We start from the raw sequence: 23,247 nt of genomic DNA, 5'->3' as shown, positions 1-23,247 counted from the left end.
AATATTAATTATGAAATCAACATTAATGAACGTCATTCCTTGATATTCTTAATGAACGTCAATCGTATTTCTAGGTATAAATTAAAGTTAAATCTTCAACACTTCTAAATATATGTAATTATTTGAAGTGAACTTTAAATTCGCAAGATCATTTATTTTATACAACTAAATCAAAGTACAAACCTGTGACCCATTTGTAAACCTTTACTCATAACGCAACCTGACATCTAACTCGCAACACAGAGAATAGAAAGCAATCAGTGGAAAAATGTATTGCGTGAAAACCGTCCGGATCGTTGAATCTGACACAAAACCATTTGTCATTACGATTGTTCGTGAGCGTGACTTGCCAACGAAAAAATGCGATGAGTGAACATTCTGTTGACATTTCTTCCTTTGGTGTGTGTGTGTGTGTTTGGTGTAGCGTTTTAATTTTCGCGCTTCGCTTGCGTTCCCGCCCGGTCCAGTGTGCTACTGGCAGGTTCGTGCTGAACGATACCAATCTCTGCAATCGCCCCAAAAAGGCAGGCGAATGAAATAACAAATGGGTAAAATCCTGAGAGGGAAACAACAACCGAGGGGAGAGCCCACCAAGTACACACACTTACACACACACACACACACAAACTCACATAAAAGCTCAACTTTTCCCCACGGATGGGCTAATTTAGATTGCTACCGGTGCGATTACGCTCGCGGAAGGACGATTTGTAATCTAAGTGATGACGGGAAATGTGTCTGTTTTGCTACTGAGGCTACTGCTATGTAGCGCACACGCTCGTCCAACCGGTACACGCGACTGCACTGCTGCTGCTGTTCACAGTTTCTTCTCGGCGCGATGTTTTCACGGAAAAGCTCCGCGTCATAGGTACCCCGGTGTGACTGATGATGGTGGAGATTTTCGTCATGCATCATGTCACCGGTAACAAAATGGATGTACGGTCGGTTTTTTGGGGCCGATTGTTTTTCACTTTCCACCCCGGGTCACAGTCACACCCGGGTCGTCGTCACACAATAGCTCATAAATGGGCAAAGACCAACACTTCTGAGGTGCCAACACTCGAGTGCTCCAAATTAAAACATTATTGTGGCTCCTCGCCAGGAGCAATGAGGCTGACGATTATGGAAAAGTTTACTATGGAAGTATGACAACTATACTTTGCTCTTATTAAATTTATAGCTATCGCATTGTAAGGAAATATTACACAAAAACCATTAGATCTACAGCAATCACAACTATACGGCAACGGTATCGTATTTTAAGATGACAGATTTTGATACGGAAGCTTTAACATATGGTACTACGGAGCGGAGCTTTTAAATACAGTTGAATGGTAAATAAGTTACTATGCACAGTATGTTCTAACCATAGCACCAAAAAGTTGTAAATGTATATAATACACTACTGACTTGTGAATATTTTAATAAAATCTGTAAATTTGAAGCATTGTTTCTGATTTAACGAAACGATAACTTTACTTTGGCATACATCCGCACTGTAACTACAATACGGATTGATTTATCGTTCCATTTCCTTTTGCGCTATTAGATGCTAATATTGGGAGAAATAAAATAAACACTCCACCAAAACTGCAAATGTAAACGCTTTTCGCAAACAACAAACTTCTTGCCGTTGAACACCGCCCTAATCATTTTTACAGCGGCCATCATGTTCGTGCAATTTATCGCAAACCCTTGCTCATTATCTCAATTCGTATGCACCTTCGCTCCATCTGTCTGTTATTTTTTCATTTTATTTATTTTTTTAACTTGTGTGTCCGTTACCCATCGTATGATTTGGCTCACAGCAGACTGTTGCCCATGGTCGCTGGCCGTAAGCTACCCAGCCATCAGGCGTGCGTGCGTGTGTATCTTTTTTCTGTATCCAATACACCCCCCTCCCCCCTTCACGCTCTTGCTCACACCCCAGCACTGGTGTTCCGTGTCCGGACAGCTTGAGCAGCTTCATTCAACAGAATTCGCTTCGGTTCGTTTCCTCACGCAAAGCCTACGCAATCCGATGCTGCTTTATTGGCCTAATCTAGCTCCGCCCAGAAACAGCTTGTGTAGCTACTATATATTTGTCTATATACTCACGGTTGGCTGGTGTAGTACATCCGCGGCGAAACTGTTACAAAGCAACACAAGCTAGCTGGCAAAGTGTGTACACATACTTAGGGGAAAGGGATATTTTTGGGTACATTAAGATGGGTTTTTTTGGCCGACTGTTGCGACACTGATACGATTGGAAGTGTTTTAAACAATGTGGTCTTATGGGACGCATAGTTACATACGTTTGTCGTAATGTTAATCATTAACAATATGTTATCGATACTAGCATCGCATACACCTTGGTATCTCTGGTCCTTGGTATCTGTACAGATATTTTAATATATGTATCAATTATTAAAATGTAAATGAATTGCTAATATTTCATTTTATATTGGTTTTAGCCAATATTACAATACTTATCCTTCAACGAAAAACATCCTTTATTAGAATGAAATTTCTCAACCATTTTCATGTAATCACTCACGTTACAAATTGAGATATTGAAAATTGAGCCAGAATTGAACCAATGTAAAAGAAATGTTAAGTGTAACCAATAAACTAAAATGATTGAAATAGTATTCTTATTGCCGACTGCCGACGGCATTTGAAAATTCATCAATTACACAATGTACATGTTAAACATTCATTATTTCTGAACAGAGTCGCGTAAATCTATTACTTTATATTAAATCATAAATCGTCTTTTTTTTATTTTAAATAAAACAATAAGGATTACTGAAACTTTAACTAAATCTACCGTTCAGATAAATAAATATTGGTTTTACGCTATAGTTTTGTTTTTCGGATTTTCAGACTTCATATCAATTTTCATAAAACCGATGTTTCAATTTAATTATTAAATTTATTTTTGTAATAATTAATATAATTTGATTGCAGCAATGTATGTACAATGATTGGTTTGTTTAATTAATGTTGCCTACCCTTTAAACTACCCTTTTTGCTCGTCGTTTAAATGATAGCACATAGCTTTGTTATTTTTGTTTCTTCGAACCAGAACTATCTCGGTCATTATCATTACCATTGTCTTGTTGCCAGTTTGTATTGGTGATCGACGTATGGATAAATTTTATCCCTTTTTCCCTTTGTATTACGAACATGTTGTAGCTTTGTTGGATATATCTCTAGTGCTTTCCAAGCAACATATTGCTTGCACGTGAATGATTTGGTTTCATTTTTATCTAATTTTATCCGTCACCTTGGCAAATGTGGCTGATTTCTTTTACTAAAATATTGCAATAGTTTTGCATCACTTGAAGACTTTCTGATAGTGAGTGTCCTTCGTGTGATGTATTAATTTAGCCTGGATAAGATAATTTACCATAATTTCAATAACATCACGTAAACTCACCGTGAAACAAAAAGATAGGAAACATAAAATAGCTTGTTTACCCTTACATGTATCACAAACAATTAAAGGATCAGGTATTGCTGCACTTTTTATTACAACAAAGGCATAACGTAATACTAAGCAATTTACAATGATCGGTAGGCAAGCCTTTTCTGGGATTTGCAGCATAACTGTTCCTTTATTTAACGATGCATAATTTTCTCCACACACAAAGTAGAACACAGGCTTAACGCAACTATTTTTCTTTGCTATGTGCATTGTTTTATTGTTCTCTATGCCACTGCTATCCAATATCATCGATGTTTGTTGTGTTCAAACTATGCGTTCATTGCAATATAATATAAATCATGGTACTGTTCATGCTGCTAATGATATACTTTACAATATTTATATTACTTTACTTGTGCTTTCAAAATTATTTCCCATTATGTATACTCGCTCGAGTTCCACTACTTTCAACTAATATTCCTCAACACTGTACGCAAGCTGTGGTTGTTGTGGGCGGCCATTTTAGGAAGCTTGCTTTGCACTATTTTACCAAGCAGTGAGCTTGTGCTTTAACGGTCCTGTAAATCTTTGAGCATATTTCCCTGTGGAGGCTAGTGCTAGGGCTAGTGTTACACGTTTTGTTTTTTGTTTTTTTTTTCTTCACAAAAACTAGTTCTCAATCACACATATATTCCTACCTCTTTCACCTTCCTGTCATGTAGCTTTTTTTTTGATTAAATAAACAAAAAAAACAATGAGTTTGCTCAATTACTTTCTCCTGGAAATAAATCCTGAAAACCAGATCTAATAAAAAATAAAAGTTGAGATATGTTAACAAAATATTGATGATGCTTGGAAGAGCTATTGGATTGTGCTATTAACCTTTGCAGCAAAAACATCATACTCGTTACAATAAACAAATTTGGTTCATCAATAGACCTCTACTAAGAACCGAAATAACTCCACTACTAACGGCACATAAAATGGGTGATACATTGTACCAACAATACACTCATTTAAATCTGTGTCATTAGAAAATTTGAAACAGTCATACAAGCAATGTTTAATACGCTAACGAAAGGTGAAGAGTGGAGCGAATGTTTCACAGAAATTTAAGCCGAAATCAAATTTGCTTCATTTCCGGAAAGCCAGCCTCACGCTAACGTGAACAATAAATACATACTGAGCGATTGCTGGAGTACGAAAGTTAACGATAGACAGCTCTATTGGAATGCACAAGTGCGCATGTGCTTTGCTGATGCTGATGGTTATATACTATCGTACTATATACTTTGCCCTCGACAAAACCATTTTCGCTCAACTGAAACTTTTCAGTCAAAAGCAACAAAAGTTCGAGCAGTTTACGTCATAGACGAGGAGCATACCCAATGGCTAATATAAATTTGATACTTGCAACATGCCTTAAAACACTTTCCGCATGCTTTTTTTTCGAATTTGTGACATCCTTGAATTAAAAAAAAGTACAGAAATGCAGACGTACTAACACCACAAGTGATAGATTTAGGAAGCCATTGTCACAGAGAATCTAATTTTTCATCCTGAACAACATCAACGCAACACCACCCAGTAGTATGCACCACAAGCTACCCACATTACTATTGATCCATTCGTACGGGCACGTCATTATACAGTTGTGTAGCTTGCTGAAAGCAGAAACCTGGAAGCTAGCTTGTGTTATGTAATTTTCGGCTCCAATGTGTCGTCTCCCTTGCGTTTTGCGTGCTTGACCCTCAAAAGCGTCCGTTGCGGAAACCTTGCCCATCATTTGCTACCATAGTTACATTCTCTAGTTTCTCTAGACTGTTTTGTCAGCGATGCTGGGTGCTATTGCTACTGCCTGCGAGTGCGTCTCCATTAGCTACACTAAGGTGACAGTTTTTACCCTTTCATCTCCTGTCAAGCCGCATCACACGTCATGTTCATTGGCCGTTTATCACGACGCTTCCTTCGGCTTCGGGGACGGTGAGAAGGGCCGATGGATTAGCGAGGTGGTAGTGGTGCCCGGTACGATCCGAACGATGCCGCTAGCGTTCAGTCCGTTCATCATGCTGGCCGCTGTCAGGGCCGCCGCATGGTGATGATGAGCATGCGTTTGGTGCGCATGGTGCGGAAGGTGCGCGTGGGGATGGTGCACGTGCAGCGGATGGTGGGGATGAAGCAGGGGCAACGAGTGATGCTGGGGTGGCTGATTGGCGGCGGCCGCCGCTGCTGCAGCTGCAGCGGCTGCCGCCGTATGCTGCAGCAGCTCCGCATTCAACCGCGACGGTGAGCTGACCCGTATTCTCAGCGGAGACATTGGCTGCATTAAGGAGGATGGTGTGCTGCTACTGCCGTTTGTAGTGGCTGTTGGGGTACTACCACTGGCACTGTTGTTATTGTTGTTGCTTCCTACCGAGCTGGGAGTACCTGGGCGCGGATCACTCGAGGACAGGTCGCTGGGATGCGCCAGGTCCTTCAGGGAGCTGCTCGCCGTGCCGCCGGACAGGGTGGGAGTAGTGGCGGTAGTTGAGGTGGGAACATTCGTGAGGGATGCGGTCGTGGCACTGCTATTGCTACCCGGCGAGTCACTCATATTAACGACCGTCGTGAGGACTCCTGCATTGGCCACGCTGGATGCAGCCATAGATGCCGCACTAACGGCGAGCGAGTGAGGCAGGGTAGGCTGTGGTCGCAGCACGGTCGGGGTAAGTGGGAGGTGTGTCAAACCGATCGGGGGTGAGTGGGTGTTGATCGGTGGCGAGTGATCGCCCAGACGATAAGGCATGAATCTACTGTTGAACGAACCTATCGATTAGAAAACAAGAAAATCCTATTATGAACATCAAACTCCACACAATACCCACGCAGTTCGCAGGACACATCGTCAGACATCGTCAAATCGTTTATAAATGAGAACTCAACTAATGCCCTAATGCTGATTCAATTTGATACTTACCAGGTAACAAACCGCCCGTAAGATGATCACCAAAGCGGAAGGAATGCAGCGAGGCAAAACTATTCCGAAAGTCCTTCTCTCGATCCCGCTCATCGTGCAGCCGATCCTCGCTTGAGCCGGGCAGCGAGCTGGGACTGTGCTGCATGGACATACTAGGAACTGGAGAGTGTGTACCGAGGGAAATATCCGAATCGGAGTCCGTGTCCGTTGGTGACAGTGGTCCATCGCCCCGTCTGGGCGTCAACGAGGATGATCCAGAACCAGACAGAGGTGGCTGGTTGTGTCTGTTGCAAGAAAGAGCCAAAGAAGAAATGCACAAAAGAAACATGGTTAAAATTTCCAATACGTAGGGAGGTGGAGCAAAGCAGAGAAAAGAAAATTTCATGTCATTTAATAATCGTCCCATACAACGATCCTGGTCCGTGGCTAGCCCCTAATTTTAGCGTCTCAAAATCGGTTAATCTTCCCCAATTGATGGGCTGGCATTTAGCTGCACCCTTTACCGAGACCCCTTGGTGGCCTTTCTATTCGATTTTTTTCACCCTTCATCGTACTTTTCCATGCCTTTGCTTAATAGCAATATCTCTGACGTTCCTAAAACGCCACCAAGACAATAATCTTCCTCTCAGACGAGACAAACAAGGTAAGGTGCCAGCAGACGAAGAGCACGTACAAAGAACGGATTGGACAGGAAGCTAACGACGAACGGAGGCCTCGTTTAGAGTGGGTCAGGTTATATCGACCTACAACGGGCAAACTGGACCTGACCGGGGAAGAAGTTGCAATGTCATAGACTTTAATACGAGGTTCCCTCTCAATGACGCCATATTGCAGGATTTCCGTACGCTTCGTGAGCAGCTTTGTCTTAAAGTGCAATATTTCAACATTAGGCAAAACACGCTGGTGCGATGGATGTTGGGTTATTTCATACCTCATTGCTTCCGAACAAAATAAGTGAGTGTTTGTATAATTCGACCGCGAAATTTATGAATATGTATAGTTTATGATTATGTATATTTTTTACTTTCATGTAAAAGTGAACAACAACATCAAACCATACAAACCAACAACAACAAAAATACCAACACGGAACCCATGCCCATGCAAAAAAAATAAATTAAAAAAAAATAAAAAAATAAAACACGTCTATAAATGCATCACACTCCACCGCTAAAACCATCTCTTTGTACTATAGAAATACTCTCCACACCGAACGTCAAGCAGTCCTCCATCCCGCAGAGTTTCTCGGTTGGAGAATCTTAACCGGTACAACCTCGGGCACGATGGGATGAATGGCGCCGGAAATGAAAATGCTGTACGTCTATATTTACACACTTCGATTTAATAGGTGTCCTTTCTTTTCTTCCCACTCCAAGATCCACTGCAGACACACGGTCAATGATGCAGACACCATCGCCGCCCTGCTTGGCGTTTGCGAGCGATATGTAATGTACCTCGGCCATCGTCAGACTCAGCAGAGACGGACTAGTAGGAGGGACGCCAATACGAGAAGAAGCGTTGCACATGGTCGTCAAGGGCGCACCACAGGCCGGTGTACCAGGAAGAAGGTCCTCCAGCAGCGGAAAACGCAAATATGCTATTGAGAACCGTAGTTTTGTGGTTTAATGTTTGGCAACGCACTGTTTGGTCAGGACGTGGTTGATATTTCCCAAGGAATGTGCCACAGAAATTTAATACTTCAGTATGGCGCTCACCATGTACCATTTGCCGCTTTAAATAGACTTTGGCATAAATGACTTGAAATTTATATCTTAGCTCAACGCGCATGGCCTAGCCTCAAATTAGTAAATCAACGAGGCAATGCCGTTTCCACAACAGGAAGAAACAAGGAAGTAAACTGTCACCGTATCAATACAACGGACGAGTTGTTTGACAGCTGTCTGCTTCGGTTGAAATTTCCAAATAACTCAATCCGTCATCATAACGACGCCAACACGCACAAAGACAAACCATGTGTGATGATGCGCTGGCGCTTAATGCATTCTTCCATTTTACAGCAAAGAAGACAAGAGAAAAGTTTTAAGCCTCCGTCTTCACCGCCATCTTCTGGCCACCCAATCAACCCACATAGAAAGATACAACGACCAAGAGGGGGAAAGAAAAAAACAAAACATACTTAGAAGACACACAACAACAACCTCAACGAAGAAAAAAAACAAAGTCCTAATCCTAAACAAACTGTTTCCACTCACCGCTCGAGTGAAGAAAACATTAACAAATACACTTATCGAAGACCAAGAGAAGTCAAAGGCGAACGATAAGCACAGCAGCCACTGCTCAGTGTCATATGGAGATGCCAGATCGGTTCTGAGCAATGACGCTTTGATATGGCTCACTCTAGGATCGAATTACGGATTGACGCACTCTAGACGAGCCAAACTTTGATCCTAGACCCAAGACGAACTGAATGACTTCCACACTAAATAGCACAAAACTGCATTATCCCACGCTTCTTCTTGAGGACCCGCTCGGTACAAGTTTCGTCGAAAATAGATAGTGACGTTTTCTGTGCGGGAAATCGATAGCAGTCCCATCCAACCCAAAACTGGACAGAATTAATATTCAAATATGAAACGGGCAACAACAAGTTTACTCTTAGTCAGCTGCCGATTTTAAATACACGAGAACGGTTTAAATCAACACACGCTTGCAAATGGAGCGGACGAGCGTTGTATGATAATGCTAAGCACCTCTTGTTAGAAAAAATAATGAAAACGACAGGGATACTAGCAAACCGCTGCAATTAATGGTGGAATCAAAATAAACACCAACCGCCACAAATTCAATAAGGTATGCTAATTTCAACTCACGAACGCTCGGCACACAAAAAGCAGTAGCAAAAAGACAAATGAGCCACAACAAGGTGCGATTAGATTGGCAACCCCTCTCGAGCATAGAAATTATGACAATGGCTCCATAGCTTTTGAGATTTTTTTTTTTTCACACCCTCTGGCAGTTGGTGATGGTTGGTGGATTGTGCAAATATTATATCTCTTGTATGAAATAACCCTTTCAACCAGACGCTTCTCAAGGACAAGTTAATGTTGATCTTTTATCCCTCTCTCCGCCATATCATGGTTTAGTTGCAGAGGAAATGCGAACTAAATATGATAGCTCCGTACCTCGTAAGCAAGGAACTTGTGAAGCCTCCTGTCATCATCTGCTAAATTTGATGGGATTCTCACTAATACCATCATGCGGTTTTGTACGCTGTTCGTGTTTACCAACACGTGGTTTTAGCACGTCGAACCCCTTTTTCCGAGCAGCGAACTGTTTCCCGGTTTCCATTCCACTGACGACGCACGCTTAAATAGACATCGAATGTGGCCTTAGTTTCACTCCCCCGGGTTATCAGCGTACGACCGCCGACATTTAATGATAATTGAATTGAACCGGCCCCTGCTCCGCGAAACTCCCGGCGTAAAACCCCGTCGGCCAACAAAAAGGGGTTGAAGTTTATTTAAACACACACACACACGCACCAGCAAGGACTTGAGCACAATGGGACTTAGTTACACAAGCGACGACAGCACAATGATTTGGTCCCGAGTAACGACGCATAAAATTGCAAGTGAGCAGTACAAACACGCAAACAGCGTAGTACATCCTTGAAAACAATCCCAGCATACGAGGCCAAACCTCAGTGCCAGGAAGTATGGCGATGTAAATGGATGGCCGAACGAAAAACAAAGCAAACAAAACATAAGCCACCCAATAGCATCATTCCTTACTAGTACTGTCCGATACTGCTACGCACTGTAAGGCTCGTTAGCCGGCTTCATGGTCATGATGAGCATGCCAACCGGCTTTCAACGCACACTCTATTGTCTCGGCCGACGTCGTAATGGGCAACACATGTTGGTGGTTATTGAACAAAATTGTGTTTTATGATTGTTTTTCACTAGCTCTGTTCTGTAAATGGGCATCCGGAGATATAAACCAGTTCCAGTAGTACTTACACGGAGACAGACACGCATTGTCACACTGTTCTTCTGAAACAGGGGAAGGCATGGCCCCGCAGGAAGTAGTGGTCATTGGTTGGCGTTAATATCACAACCCAATAACGCATCCAACAACCACTTCCAATTGTAGCTTCGGGGCGTACACACTGTATACACAAATATAATTTCTACGATATGACGATTCTAAGCAATTGATTTGTAGTGATTCCCATCAGCGATGCTAGATGCTCTTGCTCCACCTTGGCATGGCATACATGTATGTCCACGGTGCAGATTATGTTAACAAAGAAGGCCACCAAATATTTGCTCACTGTCGAGTTGCTTCCGGGGACCACCTGCCTCCCGGTTCGGTAAATCGTTGCAAAATGGAGCAAGCGAAATGTTTGTCCAACAGGGACCTACGTTTCCTTCCCCTCATTGCACTATTAACAGATAGAGAGAGAGTGAGAGAGAAAGAGCAAAAAAGACAACAGGAAACTATTTGTACCATCCCAAGATTGGCTGGACAGATATTACATACGGAGGGCATCCCGCCAGTGCGCCCGTTCACCGTTAAGTACCTTGGCGATGGAAATACCCAACCGGGAAGGATATCTGTGTGCTTGCTTGCAATCATCATTACTACCGTCGGGACAAACAACGATGTTATTGATTTGCAGGACAACATGACGAACAAGCTCGAGTGGTCGATTGATTGCAAACCATTCTCGAATCAATCAACAACACACGGTCCTATAATGGGTCTTTACAATTCCGCACGGACGATTAGGTTCTCGAGTGTCGGACGTGTGCACGTCGGTCTGCCGCGGTACAGATTACTGTACCAGGTCAATATGAAATGCAAAAGTCTCCTTGCTTTCTTTGGAGTGTTTACTATCGATGCAATATTCCTTATATGTATGGAGACGCCTACAATACTAAATAGATGGATGGTAGATATTTGGGCTTTGGGGCCAGTAAATGGTTGACAAACACAAATAGCAAAATCCAATACTACAATGGTACTGTAATTCGTAAGTTTACAAGAATTGTTAATTATTGTACAATCCTCTATTTGCTTGACATTTCACCAAATTTTATATAAAAGAATCTGAATAAAACGATTGTTTCCTCCAACATGTATATCCCATCGAGATTTCTTACGCTAATCCTTCCCGTTCAGATGTAATCCAGAACGTTATCGCATCGTTTACACCCTTTTCAAATAACAATCCCCTCCCCAAACATCCCTTCAACGGCCAATATATCGAATAACAAAATATTCTACACACGGCACAGCGACATCATATTCTCATTCCCCGAACGGACATACTGCCCTATCCCGACAGTTATTTCACACGTAATAAAGTTAAGGAAATCTTGCTCTCTGCCCTGCAGCCCAAAGTGTCAGTTACGATGGGAAAAAGGGTAATTGAATATCGAAAGTACGATGTGCTTCGAAGAACAAAAAATCCTTCCAAGGGAGCAAAGGAAGCCTTTCATCTCATTCGCTTAAAGAGAGGGGGGATGGGAGACAGTTCACATGATTGCTGTACCGGTCTCAAGCATGGTCAGAGCTACGAAATTTTATCGATCTTCTTGACACGTGCAGGAGAAAGATAGCTCGTGCTCACATGCTGCTTCATTGAAATGGTATCTTTGCTCGAAATGAAACATTGAAATAAAAACATACATATAAACTGCATCAAATATAACAATGTTAAATTAAGCTCCAAAATATAACAAGCATCAACCAGTAATATCTGTTAACTGGAGGAGAAATGAAATGAAAGCAGTTCGCTTCTCATCTAGCCATACATGTCGTACACAATCAAATGAAAGGGAAAAAACGAACCCCCCCACAAACCCAAATTCATCACAGGGCTAACATACTGCCATACAAAACCGTTCAGCCCGAAACGCTCCGGCCAGATTTGATTCAATAATCATAATATTGTTGATTCTCGTTTTCCCTTCATTTTATAATACTCAATTGTCCCTTTTTCCTCCCTCTTCTGAGCTCTATTTACACCCCTGCTGGAGTTTTTTTCCAACCTCCATAAACACCAGCATCACCATCACCGTCTCTGGCATCATCATCATCAACAACAACAGTCGTATGATAGTCGTGACGAAACTCGAACGAAACTGCTTCCTTTTGGCGGTTAGCATCCGGTTAGCCAAATATTTGAATATATTTACAGCTAAACTTAATTTGTACAACAATAGAGCCATTATTTCACGCCTTCGGCTTCCCGATTGCATAGACCGGTGGCAGCAATCTGGCACCTGCAGCAACCAAGCAAAGCCGGCCTACGCAAAACGCGCCGCACAGTTTCGCCTCTTATCAACACGCACCGCGGCTCGAACGTCCTACGCGCGCACTGGAATCAAATCGTTAAAGCATTACCGAATAATGAATATAAATTAGCGTGAAAAATTAAAATCCCAGCTTGTTCATTTCGACGACTGGGGGTAACGCTTCCCGGTGACGGTCGCATAGCTGACGGAAGTCATCACTTTGCTGCCTTCGAGGCTTTCCCCTTTTGCGCTTGCAGTCCCATCCCCATCCTGGAAGTTCTTGCGAGATGTTCCTACTCGGTGTGGTTTCGATCACGAGTTAGAGTCTGCTAGAGTCCACCATGCACGATGAATCCTTGTCGAAAGTTAACGGACCAGGATGCCCGCAGGCCGTTGCCGTTCTACCAGACAGACGGAGGAGCGGTAGTAAATGATCTTTGAACGATGCATACAACCCGCACAGAGCTTGGAGACAAATTTAACCGTTATCGAATTAAGCCACAACGAAGTCGGTTGTTTGTATGATGCTTCGGGGAAATCTAACCGTTTCACTGCATTGCACAGGAATAATGGGTAATGAAGTTGTTCCGAAAGGATGAGCTAGATGACTTACTTCCCCTGCAGCGGTCGGTGTGCACCAGTGCTCTACATCGCTGGATGGAAAACAGTGGGTCTAGGCATTGTATATTTGCCCGGAAAGTTATAACCATCTGCTGGAGGTGATTCTATTTTTGATGAAAGTTTTACAATGTAGCAATGCTTGAAAAATCAATTTGACGAAATAAACACACACTTTTGCATAGTTTGGCTATTTTTCATTTCAACAACGTTGTTTTTAAACACGTTGCACTCAATTTACATATACAACAAAATCAAACAAAACATAAACAACATCAAGCAATTCGATAAATCGTGCTCTTCCCATCTCGAGGAAGATGAAACATACCCATCCGTTCCTCTACGTGTACCACCAAACACATACCGGTGTGGCTACTTGCAGAACTTTACTCGGCGTATGTAGTCATTCGAAACGTCACACTAATGACTTTATTATCTTCTACCACTAAGGCCAACAAATGCTGGGGCCAAGGGTTACCACCACTTCACGATGGTATCGGCCCCGTCCGGCATCGGTACCGCATACATTGTCGGCAAATCTTGTAGCTGCGGTCGACCCGGAGTCACCCGGTCACGGTTAATTCACCGTCACTGAAGAGCACGCCAGCGTATTACTTTCTCGGTCGGAGTTTTGTTTCTTCTCCCTTTTACGCTATTCACCACCGTCTTAACGTGTTTTAAGTTTGGGTAACAAAAAAAAGGTGTTAGTTTCTGGTAGGGGGGGGGGGGGGGGGGAGGGGGGTAGACTCTGCATTGACCACATCGGATCAATCATTCGCGTTGCGGCTCTCGCGCCACTCTGGCAGTCATTAGCCGGGTTCCACCATCGACTGTCGTGAGGACGATCTTTTGGAACCGATAGACCCACTGGACCGATCTTAAGCAGAAGTCCGGTGAGGGAGCAGCAACAATTCATGCATCCATCAAAACCGTCGGACAGTCATTACGAACTGTTTACTCTTGCATTTGTGCTGGGGACTTGAGTCGGCAGGGAGTGAGGGAAATTGACCAGCCGCCAGTATCATCGGCACCATGATTCCTACTGTCAGATCAGTTCTCTCGCCACCGAGACCCCGGCCCGATTTGTCTGTTCCCGGCGCAATTGCTGTATCGAAACGTATATAAATAATTAATTAAGTTATTGTTACACTTAATAAGATAATTAGCCACGGAGCCCCATCCCGACGATACCTGCCGCGTGTTCGCGCTCGAAGAACCATTATCGCATTGCGGCCCCGGTCGGAGCCATGGGATGGGAACGGCGATCCCGTGCCGCGAGGGCGATTTGGAGCGGCTGGCCAACCGCCCCGGGAACCGGGAAACCGAAACCCGGGATCGTACGACTAGAGGACGCATGCTGCCGCCAAAAGGGCTGCCTACTGACCGCAGTCGTACGTGTGTGTGTTTGAAAAAGAGAGCGAGAGAAAAGAACAAACCTATAACAAAACACGTTTGCTGCATAGCGCGCTGGCGAACAACAATTCGCTTCATAAAGTTATTACCCCTTTGGCATCATCACACACCCCCTTCTCGACCTCCACCTTCGGTCTTTCTGCGAATCTTCCGCAAGCTCCAACATTGTGGCATCAAAGCAAAGGGGCCCGATCTCTGCGCCCTTCCCTCACACATCAACTCGAGGGAGAGTATTCGTATTGCGTATCGTATTGTATCGCGCCGATGCGCCTCGAAGGTATGCGCACGGGAAAGAAAAACGATCGCAACGGCAGATCCGCATCACCACCCCTCACCCTTCACGCATCTCCACGGAAGGAAGAACATTTGTGGCCCCATTGCTTCCCCTCGGTGGCGTTGTCGGCGCAACACAAACGCGGCTGTAGCTGCGGCTGTTGCTGCTGGCCGGCGCGTAAAAGAAAAACACCTAAAACAACTTCACACGGCGGCACCGATATAAAGGAGTGAATTTGAAAACGATACCACGGTACGGCCTCGCGGTTGAGCTTCCAGCGCGCGCGCACGCACGCTCCGCCGCTCGCTCGCTCTCTCGCCACCTCCCCGTCCAGCCGATTCAGCCACTCTAATGTCGGGTAATTAACCCTTCGGTGGGCAACCGGGTCGGGCGGCAAGAGGTGTCTCGAAAGAATTGCTTCGGAACACGATCACACCTTACGCGAAGCGCTTCAAACCAGCATCAATTCATGCTGTTAATTGGCGAAGATACCAGTCGGAAAGGACGGTTACTACTTGCTGACGGTTCGATCGTTTGGAGAAAGTACGCTGAATGGAATGATATTAGGCAGCGGCTATTTGGGAATGATCCGAAACTAACGCTTAATTGATATGATACATGTTGAGCGCGGTTTAGCAATTAATCTATTACAAGATGCTCATTAACAATATTATTATTTTCATACTTTATCACTTTGTGTACAGGTATGCGTGTGTGTGGCTGTGAGCAACAGCAAAGGGTTATAAAAATAGTCGGTCAATTTCGCGCAAACACACAACACTTTCAAGTGGGGTTAAAACAATTACCAGCTTCAATAAAGATGTTACTCGTTTTAGTGCAAGAAAAAACGAAAGTATTTAATTTCTTGTACCATTCGTCTTTCGTTGCTGCTGTGGTGCAATGAGTGTATCCCTTGTTGTTGCATTTCACCCGTTTTTTGTCGCTATCTGAACCACCACTATGCGCGGGTTATTAACGCTTGCTGCCGCTCAAATGTTGCCGCGGTCGATAACCAGCGTAGAACATGATGCGAAAAATTCCTAAATTCCAGCCGCCACAGCTTGACTCATTCATTCGTCTGACAATGAGCCCAGCCATTTAACCAAGTGTGGATGTGTGTATATGTGTGTTTATGTGTGCCGTTGGTGTACCGTCTTGCGTGATGCAAACCGAAACAGTTTCCCCGTATAATTGATACAGATACATTCCAATCTTCAATCAAGGTGGAAAGAGCTTATACACACATAAAAACTTAAGACATTTGTTCTAATTTAGCTTAATACTTTGATATAAATTTTATTTTCACACAATGCATTTATAGACATGCATGTAGGCCAATGATGAATGATAAAAACTAGTTTACCTCTCCCTTAGCTTCAAGGCTCAAAACATTGATTCTCCTATTCGACCCAGAGCCTGCAAACACACTCATTAATGTTCTCGGTCAAGCTGGAGCTCCTGGGTTGCGTTCCTCGAAAAGGAAACAAGCACATATCGGACAAACGACCTAATTTACGACCGGCAAAACAACATCATCAATCTAAACGATGGCGACAATTGCCCATTTACCTTCGTTTTGGCCGGGAACCGAACCCTATCTCCGGCGGCTGCATCCATGTCCAGCCTGGTCTATTAAAACACGTTGCACGTTCTCGTCGCTTCACAGTGCCACACCAGCCGTTCGATCAATTCTGTTTCCTAAACGGGACTAACCAGCGCCGCGATCGCTTGCCGCATGTTCGTGAAAACTAATAACTATAAAATAAAATTTTATCCATTTCGAATTCATCAACTAACGATTCGGTTCCGCTGGGGTTACGCGCTATACCGTACACGTCCGCGCAAGGGCGAGGGCTGCACAGAAAACGTCAAAAATTCAACCTCACCAACAGCCCAACATGGCAAGTGGAACGGCAAAGTAATTAAAACGGAAATTCATTCGCTCTGTTCGCGCTGTCCCATCCCAAGGATGCGAACTGTAATCATTTTGCGTTTGCACGGATACGTAACCTTCGCTGGTTGTTCTCCCGCTTCCCGAAGGGCCGTCCTTTGCATGGGCACTAAGGAATGTGCACCACCGAATGTATCGAACGTTTATTTGAAAGTCTTTTGGGCCACAGTTACCGAAGCGGTTGAAAATGATGCCATCAAAACACGGCCGAACGGCGACGGCCTTTGACGTTTATATTTTTTAAAGGTTAAAATTATAAAGTGATAAAAATATTTTAAGCCTGCCTTGGCGCGACGTGAGCTTTTAGTGGCTCCACAAATACCTACATAACATGCCACCCTCCTCCTCTCCCTCCTTCTCTTCCTCCTCCTCTCTCTCTCTCTCTCTCTCTTTCTCTGCATCTGTATATTTCTCTCGTTGGATGTTTTCCACGCCCATTGCACTCTGCGGCCGCTCTGGACACAAAACAAATGACAAATATTCTGCAGCCGGAATGTTTTTAGCGCTTGCGATACTTTTTTTCAAGTGAAGGTACGCGGTAAAGAATTTGACTGGCCAGTTGCTGGAAGATTATTTGTAATAATTATACCCTCCACAAACAGACACCATGCGGTGCCATCATCACAACTCTACCCGTTTTATCTTACCTCATTTGCTACTTAAGGAAAAAGGGTTTTATGTCCGGGGTTTGTGCCTTTTTCGCTTCCTCTTTGTAGAGCAAGGTGCAACGGTGTTAAAGACACATTTTTTTTCTGCCAAACGGAACACATACACAATAATAAAGTCATACAGAATCGTTGCTTACGCGTTACGACCAAATTCTTCAATAAAATTGTTTCAAACACAATTCCTCACACAAACGTAACAACAACAAAATGTAAGTCGTTGAACTTATTTCAGGGAACGGCATTGCTATTTTTCCTTCAGGTTTCGTTTATATTATGTTGCAGAAATGTATTTTGCATTCATTGCTCTATTTTCCGAGAACAGCCTGTTTTTAATAACAACTCAAATCCACTGCAGAAGATAGGAACAGAAACTGTTAACAAAATCAGTTTTTAATAGTATCATTACGGTCACACTTCCACCATTCTCAGATGGGCTTTTCTTAGTGTATCTTTCAACACTTATCCAAACTACCCCCATAATTGTTTCATTGTTCATCAAATGTTGTGCCAAAGCATTTTTCCTTGCTCGTCATTGTCAAACGCTCACATTCCTCAAATATCCCCCTTATACAAATAAACTCAAACTCAGCATCAAATGCGTTCTGTACCCATGTTAGCAAGCTTGTTCTGTTGTTTTGTTTCCCCTACACATTTCTAGAACGTAAGCGACGAAGCATAATGCCTCTTACATACATACACGCACACACCCTCTTGTTTAGGTTCGTCGTCGAGAGCCCAATTCCGAATGGAAATGGGAAACATTTTTATCAAATAACAAATTTCTCTATTCAACCTGATTTTCCATGTAACGGCCCCACGGAACTCCCCTTCAATGTAAATTCGTTAGCCTAAAAGTCGATTTGGCATTGTGACTTCAATTTCAATAACAGCATCAATTCGACTGTCTTCCATTCCATAATCTTTACTTTGGGATTACTGTGCTTTTGCGTTTGCCACAAATATGGTGAAATTGTTTCTGTCTTCATAAACTTGTTAGTGCATATCAATGCAGAACAATCCAAGTCTCGTCTTTACAAGAAACGTTGCAAAGCCAATGGGGTTTAGCCTCATCAACGAAAATATTTTCCTAAGAAACCACTCAATCACGTAGTTTATTTTTATTTTGAGTACGAAGTTTTCTGCAAATTCCACATTGAAAAACATTAATCGTGGAAGGATGTAACAAACACCACAACATTTTACGCATTCGGTTTAGGCTATCATTTTTTCAGTTTTCTTTACTTCCGAGGGAAATAGCTGGAACAACTGTAACATAATCCACTGTATACAAACAATTTGCCCGTGGGATTACGGAAGATCCTTTCGGGATTCTATACCCTCCGGATTTTAATTTCTCACTCCTTAACGCAGAAGTGAGATCAAAATCATATTTAAAAGCAGAGTGCGCTGTAGTGTAGGATTTGTTTTAAGCGATTATTCGCATATTTCTGCTATAACCCCTCGGTTTACGCTGTTGCATGGTCACACAATAGCCCTCTGCCCAACGGCAGATACCATTAACGCAATTCTCCAGGATTCTGGCATAAACACCCTTATTGAAGTTGGATGATGTTTGATGTTAGTAACAAATTTTAGGTCAGAGAGATTTATATTCCTTTACGGAAAACCGTTCTTTAGTAGTATGAAATTGCGGTTGATTGAACGCAAAATATACGAATAAATCAACTGTTGTTTAAGAACTATAACAACATAAATCTTTACTGCATGAAACTAATTTCTTGTTTTATTACATTATAAGCAATTATGGACAACATTATTCGAGAACACTTTCACAGTCCCTTTAGAATAAACCCTTTTAGTTATTAAAAATTCCGATTACACTAAATCTTCGCTTACAATGGTGACGTTCACTCTTTGATTATATTGCACAAAACGATTAATGGCTTAATAGCGACCCAATATGTCTGATATTGAGTCAACGTTGAGCAGTGAGTGTTACAAAAAATAACATACTGCAACATAAAACCCGATATTATTTTCAGCCAAGGTCCTGCTCCCAGACACGCATGCAATCAAAACCGATAACGAGCACGCGCGCCGAGCAGTTTGTCGGTGTGATTAGACACATGTCAAGCGTGGTCGCGGAATGTCAGCTACCGGATTGCAAACCGGATGGTTACTGTACAAAAAGACAAAAAAAACCTAACAACCGAACACATACCGTCCGGATGACAACAAAACATCAATCAACCGAGCCGAGGTTGCGCCCTACAGGGCCAATGTGGCCCAAGTGGCAACATTTTAACACAAGACAAACTGCTGCATGTTGCACAGTAGTGATGCACTCGCACCTAACCCTACTGGCCTAGTGAAGAATGTCTGAGTAGCGCGGACAAATACACACGCATGCAGCTCTTAGTATTATGGTCGCTACATGGATGCTGCATGTTCGAATAAAGGTAGACATTTATTAGTTTTCTTGCCGGTTCCATCAGCCTAGTGTGATCGATTCTGCGCGTGACGCTTGACATCAGAGCGTCGACACGCTGTGTACACAATGTATGCAGCGACACTGATCGAATCTACGGCTCAAAAAACCCAGAAGGGAGCTACGAATTTTGGAGCGCTCGAGTCTGTATGCGAAGTACCCACAGGGCTCATCAATTTTGTTCCCAACTACATACGACATCCCGTAACACGTCCAGAACGTCCGATAAAGGTCGCACGCGAACGTTGTAACGACCTTAGCTGTGGCATTCCCTTGCCGTTATATCCACCGCCAATATGCTGTGACATTCCTCAGGACCTCGCTGAATGGTATTCCGGAATGCACCGGAGCTCGCCGGCCGAGCATAAAAAAGTGATTTATGCATAACCGATACAAACGATCCGCGGTTGCCCCATACCTTTCCGGAGCTGACAAACTGTGGAGCTCAACCAAATTGGAAACACTTTACGAAATGATTTATGTCCCATCGAGTTTCGACCGGTCTTCGCGATGTCAGTAGCAGTGACTGTTTGGAGCTTAAATTGTATACAATTTGGTTTTTCTTATTTTTTTTTTTCAAGGAATATTTTGGACACTTTTGATAAAATACTGCCATCTGTTCAATGAGTCCTTTTTTGCTTAAAATACTATTTAATATTTGCAATCTCTTCTTGTCATTCTTATTTCTCTTTCTGTCATTGCTATGCCTTTACCAGTGATTTTAAGCTCGGGCCTTCTTATTTCTTCCTAAATTACACCTAAGACACCGCAGTGCGTTTTTAGAAACACTAATAATTACTTACAACCTTTGAAGCGGTGACTCAATCTACGGTAATAGACATACCGCCACCTTCAGCTATTGGTTATTATGCTGCTGACAGTTTCTTCATTGATCTCTATCTTTTACCTCCCGCAGAGCTGCCGACGTTTGCTGTACATCCCCTCCTTTCCGTTCTAGTTCCGGTAACACTGGTAACAGCTCAGGCCAATTTGTAGCTACTTTGTCCACCTGCGGCAATAGCCAAGGCATCAAAGGTAAACCAGCAGCAGCAACAGCAACGCGGCAGGAGGCATATTGTTTTATTGCACCGAGGTTGCCACACTCTATACAGCCTTTGGTGTCCTCCTTTTGAAAGGTATCTTTAGGTCTAGCGCTCAAATCCCCATACCTCTCTGGCAGTGGCAATTGTGGGGAGGAAAATTTTCACACCACAACCCCATTGACGCGTGTACTGGAATTTTTCGTCGACTTGACAGAAACATCCGCTAACACTGTAAGCGGGAAAATCTGGTTTGGCTGAGGCTTTCTTCTTACAGTCTCAAGACATCATGCTGAGCTCGCGAACGTGTTGTCACCTCCGGTGATTTCCGCTTTGTTCTTGCGCGATTAGGTTGAAATTGTGTTTTCCCAACAATTTACTAGCGGCGCGAAAAGCAATACACTGTTGCCTAGTGCTGGTCGCTGCGGAGAATGCGCTTGGCGTTGCCGTTTACGGAGCGTGAGATCGCAGCAGGGAAACAGTTGGTAATGCCATACCGAGAATAACGGTTTCCAACAAAAAAATACCTAAAAAGCTGTATTTAAGGAAGTGATACAACGCTTGTGTTTAAGGATACGGTTTCAGGTTATAAAGAACATAACTTCACCAATGAATCTAAAAATAGTATTGTTTTTGTAATTGTACAAAATATTAGATTCAAACAACTAATTCACTGATATAACTTAGTTATTTTTCTTTAGCTTTAACAGCTCTTATGTTTGCATGTGATAGCATTTTCAACTCTAGATCGCCGCAACCTTTTCAACCTAACTTCTCAGCCAACGCATGAAATACGCTTCAGTAAAGAATCAAAATCTACAAGTAACACTGTGCTTTTGGCTTCCTTTTAAATTTAGACTTCATCAACGAACGGCGTCCTCATCCCCACCAGCTCCCCCTTTCTATCACCAAATCCGAAAAGGATAATGATTTAGACAAATTACGGCCACACGACGCCCCTGTCTTCCTGTCAGACTAAACCAACCGGCACAGGAGACAACACACTCCCGTCGTTTGACTATCGAATTTAAATTGTTGACATTGTAGCAATTCAAATTACATGCCTTTTCGGCTACCTCTGCTACCCTTCCACGGTCGGAAGTCGACCCGTTTCTATCGTCATTCGGGAAAGGGTGAGTCGTACCAAATTGAGCAACGCTCTATTTACCCAACCCATCGGAACTGTCCCGAGGGAATTCACCAAGACCGCTGTACCACTGGCGGACGACGGGAAGGGTATTCAATTTGCTTTACTTTTTACGACCTGATCGTGGCACAGTTACGACGTGAAAAGTGTTTTTCAAACATCTTCTCACTGTCCCAGAGCGCCAGTAAGGATACTGTGCTCTAAAACGGTTGGATCCCTTTCTCTTGCAACGATGGTTCTTATCACGCTGGATCGCCTAATCATCAGCTCTTTACTGACACGCTCGTGCACGCTTGTTTCTTTTCATCCTGCTGGTGCTGATGCTGAGGGGGGAAAGAATCCGAACATGGTACGAAAAAACATTACACGAAGCTATACACCACGTTAAGGGGAAGGATTTATGCTTAAAAAGCAAGACACTTGATAAAGCCGTACGAATTGGTTCGCGCTCAGTAAACGGGTGGGAGTCAAACGTGAAGCAGATTGTGTTGAGTTGCTGATTTAAATGGCAAAGTAAACATTACACCTTCACTCGTGTGCGTTGCGCCTGTTGAGACTTGTTTCTTTTTTCTTCGTTTGATTTTTTCATCCTCGTTTCTTGGTCTGCCCCTAGGATCAAGACACCTCAACCCGCTGACGTACAATATTCCCGGAAGTCAGGCTAGTGATCCGGATTGAAGGCGAGGGTTTCAGATGCTGGATTAGCGATTGATTGATAAAAGTACTACAGCATCTTGGCATCTGCGTGCGTCCTGGGGCACCATCCCAGCCACAGGAAGTTGATCTACATGTAAGACACGTGTTGCCGTCTAGGATAGGTAGGGGTGGCTCAAGGAACATGGGTTCAATTTTTGAGCATTTAAATTACTCCGCTTAAAATGACTGTTTCAATTCGCAGTGCTTTGTGTGGCCGTCTCGATGTCTTTGAAAAAGACCCCTGTAACGTCCAATCATGAAGTAGTAAGTATTGTAAAATGTTAGTTTGAATCCCTCACCTCAATCACTCGGAGGAATGATGTTGGGTACCAGTAGATTGTGCACAAAAAAGGGGTAACGTAA

General features: G+C 43.3%; 1 protein-coding gene across 1 annotated transcript in view; it reads right to left on the bottom strand.

Annotated features, from left to right (window-relative positions):
- Positions 1-3,659: 3,659 nt before the first annotated feature.
- LOC120951231 (protein Optix) overlaps positions 3,660-23,247 on the bottom strand; it is a 57,311-nt gene continuing 37,723 nt past the window's right edge. The window contains exons 4-5 of the mRNA XM_040369814.2: positions 6,366-6,649; positions 3,660-6,214 (exon numbers count right to left, since the gene is read on the bottom strand). Coding sequence (XP_040225748.2) covers positions 5,364-6,214; positions 6,366-6,649 — 1,135 coding nt within the window. The 3' untranslated portion in view covers positions 3,660-5,363. The remainder of the gene's footprint in view (positions 6,215-6,365; positions 6,650-23,247) is intronic.

The sequence above is a fragment of the Anopheles coluzzii genome, chromosome 2 (assembly GCF_943734685.1).
Source record: "Anopheles coluzzii chromosome 2, AcolN3, whole genome shotgun sequence".
Taxonomy (NCBI): domain Eukaryota; kingdom Metazoa; phylum Arthropoda; class Insecta; order Diptera; family Culicidae; genus Anopheles; species Anopheles coluzzii.
The sequence above is the reverse complement of the archived record's forward strand: the minus strand, read 5'-3'. Positions and strand labels throughout refer to the sequence as shown.